The sequence below is a fragment of the Drosophila erecta genome, unplaced genomic scaffold (genome assembly GCF_003286155.1).
Source record: "Drosophila erecta strain 14021-0224.00,06,07 unplaced genomic scaffold, DereRS2 tig00000126-arrow-pilon, whole genome shotgun sequence".
Classification (NCBI taxonomy): Eukaryota; Metazoa; Arthropoda; class Insecta; order Diptera; family Drosophilidae; genus Drosophila; species Drosophila erecta.
Window position 1 is genome coordinate 14605438 of NW_020825209.1, and position 3298 is coordinate 14608735.

At 42.2% G+C, this 3298-nt stretch overlaps 1 protein-coding gene across 1 annotated transcript; it reads left to right on the forward strand.

The window, feature by feature from the left end:
• Positions 1 to 203: 203 nt before the first annotated feature.
• LOC6549785 lies at positions 204 to 751 on the forward strand. Its single transcript, XM_001978587.2, has one exon. It carries the CDS (start codon positions 264 to 266, stop codon positions 627 to 629), a length of 366 nt encoding a protein of 121 aa, XP_001978623.1. The 5' UTR covers positions 204 to 263; the 3' UTR covers positions 630 to 751.
• Positions 752 to 3298: the final 2547 nt, after the last annotated feature.

Genomic DNA, 3298 nt, shown 5'->3' on the forward strand with positions numbered 1-3298 from the left:
TATGCAGTCCTAAAGATTGTTTAATTATGAATTAAATATGTATTTTAAAATTCTGACTTTCAGAAAATGGGTTTTGCAACAGCACTACTGTCTGTATCTGTATATATGAGCTGTCCAAATATTAAAAGAAAACATTTAAAAATTCAAATGATTTTCGATCAAGTTGGCGGTCCTGACACTTATCATAAGGTCAGAATATTTAGTCCAATTTAATTTTATCACTTGTCGGAGAAACTACAACCAGAGCTCAACTGAATACCAACATGGCAGAGAAGTGGAACCCGAATGCAAAACCAACTGAGAACATGGAGTTCTTGATGACGGCGGAGGACCTGGATCAGCAGTCGGAGAGTTCGCAGTTCTCGGAGAGTTCTTCTTTGATAGCCATCGCTTCCGAGACCAGTAGTGTCGTCGATAGGATGTTGGAGGAACTAAACTCGATCCAGTCGGATGGGGAGAGCTTGGACGGATTTGACATAGAATCCCAGCGCCTCCAACAGGAAATACATGGATACCTGGACCTACAAATTGCCAAGTCGGAGCAGGAATGCATTAGACTGGACTTTCTGCGCTGCATCATGTTAGCGATCCGAGACCAGCTACAGGCTACTAGCATGCAGAACATGTAATATATGCGATTTCTGTTGACCAACTCCAAAATACCAATACCATTAGCATTACCAATGCCATCACCAATGCATTATGGGCACACTGTATTATCGAACGGTCCTACTGTTAGCGCATAAATATATTAAAAGCATCACTGAAATGATGCGTTAATTAGCATTTTATTTTTGCATTTTATTTTACATCCAAATTGCTGAGCTTTGTTATCGTCACGCATTCTTTTTGCTAAGAAATTCAGCTGAAGCAAAATTAATGATGTCTGTCATTTGATTTGATTAAAAATTTAGCCAGTCAAAGGAAACGTCACGACTTGATGGAAGTTCAGCGGGACACAGGACATTTTTTTCTTTTTTTTTTTTTTGGTAATTTTTCTTCATTTACGGTTGGGGGGCAGGGGTCACTTTGATTGCCCAGACATCTAGCCATCGCCATAAATTACAACGAAAATCGGTGGAAAGGCGGAGGAGGACGGTCACCCGAATCAAACTCAACTTAGCTAAACAAGCCTTAAACGGGCATTATCTGCCGGCCAGCACATTTAATTTCAATAAGCTCTCTTTGGTCAACTACCCGGGCCACCTGTGACCAATTTCGATTATGAGACTTGGCAACTTCTTTTCGCCCGGGTTTTGTCTCGATATCCCCCCGCTTTTCCTGGTCCTGCCTGCTTTTCACCATTTTTCCCCATTTTTTCTCCATTTCTTTTTTTGTTGTTAACTTTGTCCCCATCTTGGGCTTTGGGTTTTTGGGTTTTTGAAGACAACCCCAGAGGCGTTGTAAATTTTCGTGCCTCATAAAATTCTCGACCATCCCTTGGACTTTCTTGCGAGTTCATTTTTTCCTCGGCTTTTCCGGTGGGCGGCGATGTGGGCGTGGCAGGGTGGGGGAGGCTAATCAGCTTCCGCATTTTTATAGCCCGGACGGACGTGTAACGGAAATCGCAAGTAGCTTAGCCTAATATGCTTTGTGTTCGGCTCTTTATTTATTTATGCCACTTTCACTTTCACTTTCACTTTGCTGCGGCCCTTACTCCACGCGTTTTTCACTTTTTTTCGGGTCAGCCAGCAATTGTTGTTGTTGGTCCGCATCATTTGTTTTGCTCGGCCTCAAATAAATCCAAATAAATAATTCATTTGCCGCCAAGTCTCAAGATATCTCTCAAGATTTTCGCCCATTGATTGGAGCAGGTTCTCTGGATAAGGCGGCAACATTTTTCAGTGCGGGCAAGGCTTGTTCACTAATCAAATGGCGAATATCGAAACAGGATTATGGTAAATGCTAGTGCTGAAGGGACTTTTGCAACTGGTTAAACTGATTGAAATTTGTAAGCGACATGAAAACACTAGAACCACTTCCAACCGATTTAAAAGCATATATTTTCTAAACAAATTTAGAACTGTGCAATTGCAGAAACTACTAATTTTGGTTGAAAATCCAGCGAGTTTGCCATGTCATTTTTGGCATTTTATAACTAATTTGTTGTATTATTTTGCATACACATTTCTGATGCTTACATACATATGCCAAATATATTGTAATATTTTGTAGGACCAGGGAAAATGGCAAAATAAGTACACAATCCATGGTGCTCGACGCGTTTGCTTTCAGGATTAGAAAAACAGTCGGCGAGCTGCAAGGATAACCCCTGATGGGAGGTTGATTGGTGTCCTTGGTGGGGGAGGGTGGCGGTCCTGCCGGTGACTTGTTGACCAATTGTATGAATTATGTGCCAAGGCGCTGTCTGGCATATCAAGCAAATCGGTCTGTCTTCGGACCCAAAACTACCCGATGCGTTTCGAAAATCGCAGGCGCCAATCGCGGGCGGCAATTGAGGAAAATTAATCAAAGTGGCGATGGCGATGGCGATGGCTGTCCAAGGATAAAATGATTTATGGGCGAGCAAATAATTTGGACACAAAGGTAACAAATACTTTGATAATCATAAATCACAACAACACGCTCGGCCCCCCTCATTCCCGCCGCCGTACACCCACCCACAAACCGCATTTTGGGGGCGTAAGAAAGATAAATGATATTAAATATAGTAGACGGAGATTCCGACTCCGAATTCCGGTGGACTGCGACTGCCATCCTGGCCAAGTAGTTGACCGTTGACCGGCCCAATGTGTGAAACATTTCATTTCGATGCTGCCAAGCGGTCCAAACAAATTGCCTATTGAATGATTAAAGGCTCCCACAACTGAGTTCTAGGGATGTGTCTAACATACATAAATTCACGTCTGGGATCTTTCAGTAAATTAGTAAGCAACAGGGTTGCCATTAAAATTAAAGTTCAAACAAAAAATAAAGTTACTGATTAAACTTTTAAATTCTCTAAACATACATACCTAATTTTAGTCAGAACTTTGGTAATCAACTCTGTTTGTCGTTGCATACACTTAGTTGTCTTAGTTTTGTTTTGAGTTGTCCAATCATAATCACATCACTTGAAATATCGAATAGAAATATCCAGGCGTATCGAATCAAGCGTGTCACGAGCTCATCACTAGGTCTTCCTCAGTTGTGGACAGGACACTCATTTCGGGACTCGCGTGCCCGGATCATAAATCATCGGGATTGGGGAACAGGCTCAGGAACATATGAATTAGAAATCGTTACACAGCCTTCTCTCCGGTTTTTCGGGTTCCGGATTTCCTGGCCCCGGAGAATG

Bases quoted from the DNA above. Each gene is read 5' to 3' on its own strand.
- LOC6549785 (XM_001978587.2), top strand. From the start codon at position 264: ATGGCAGAGAAGTGGAACCCGAATGCAAAACCAACTGAGAACATGGAG.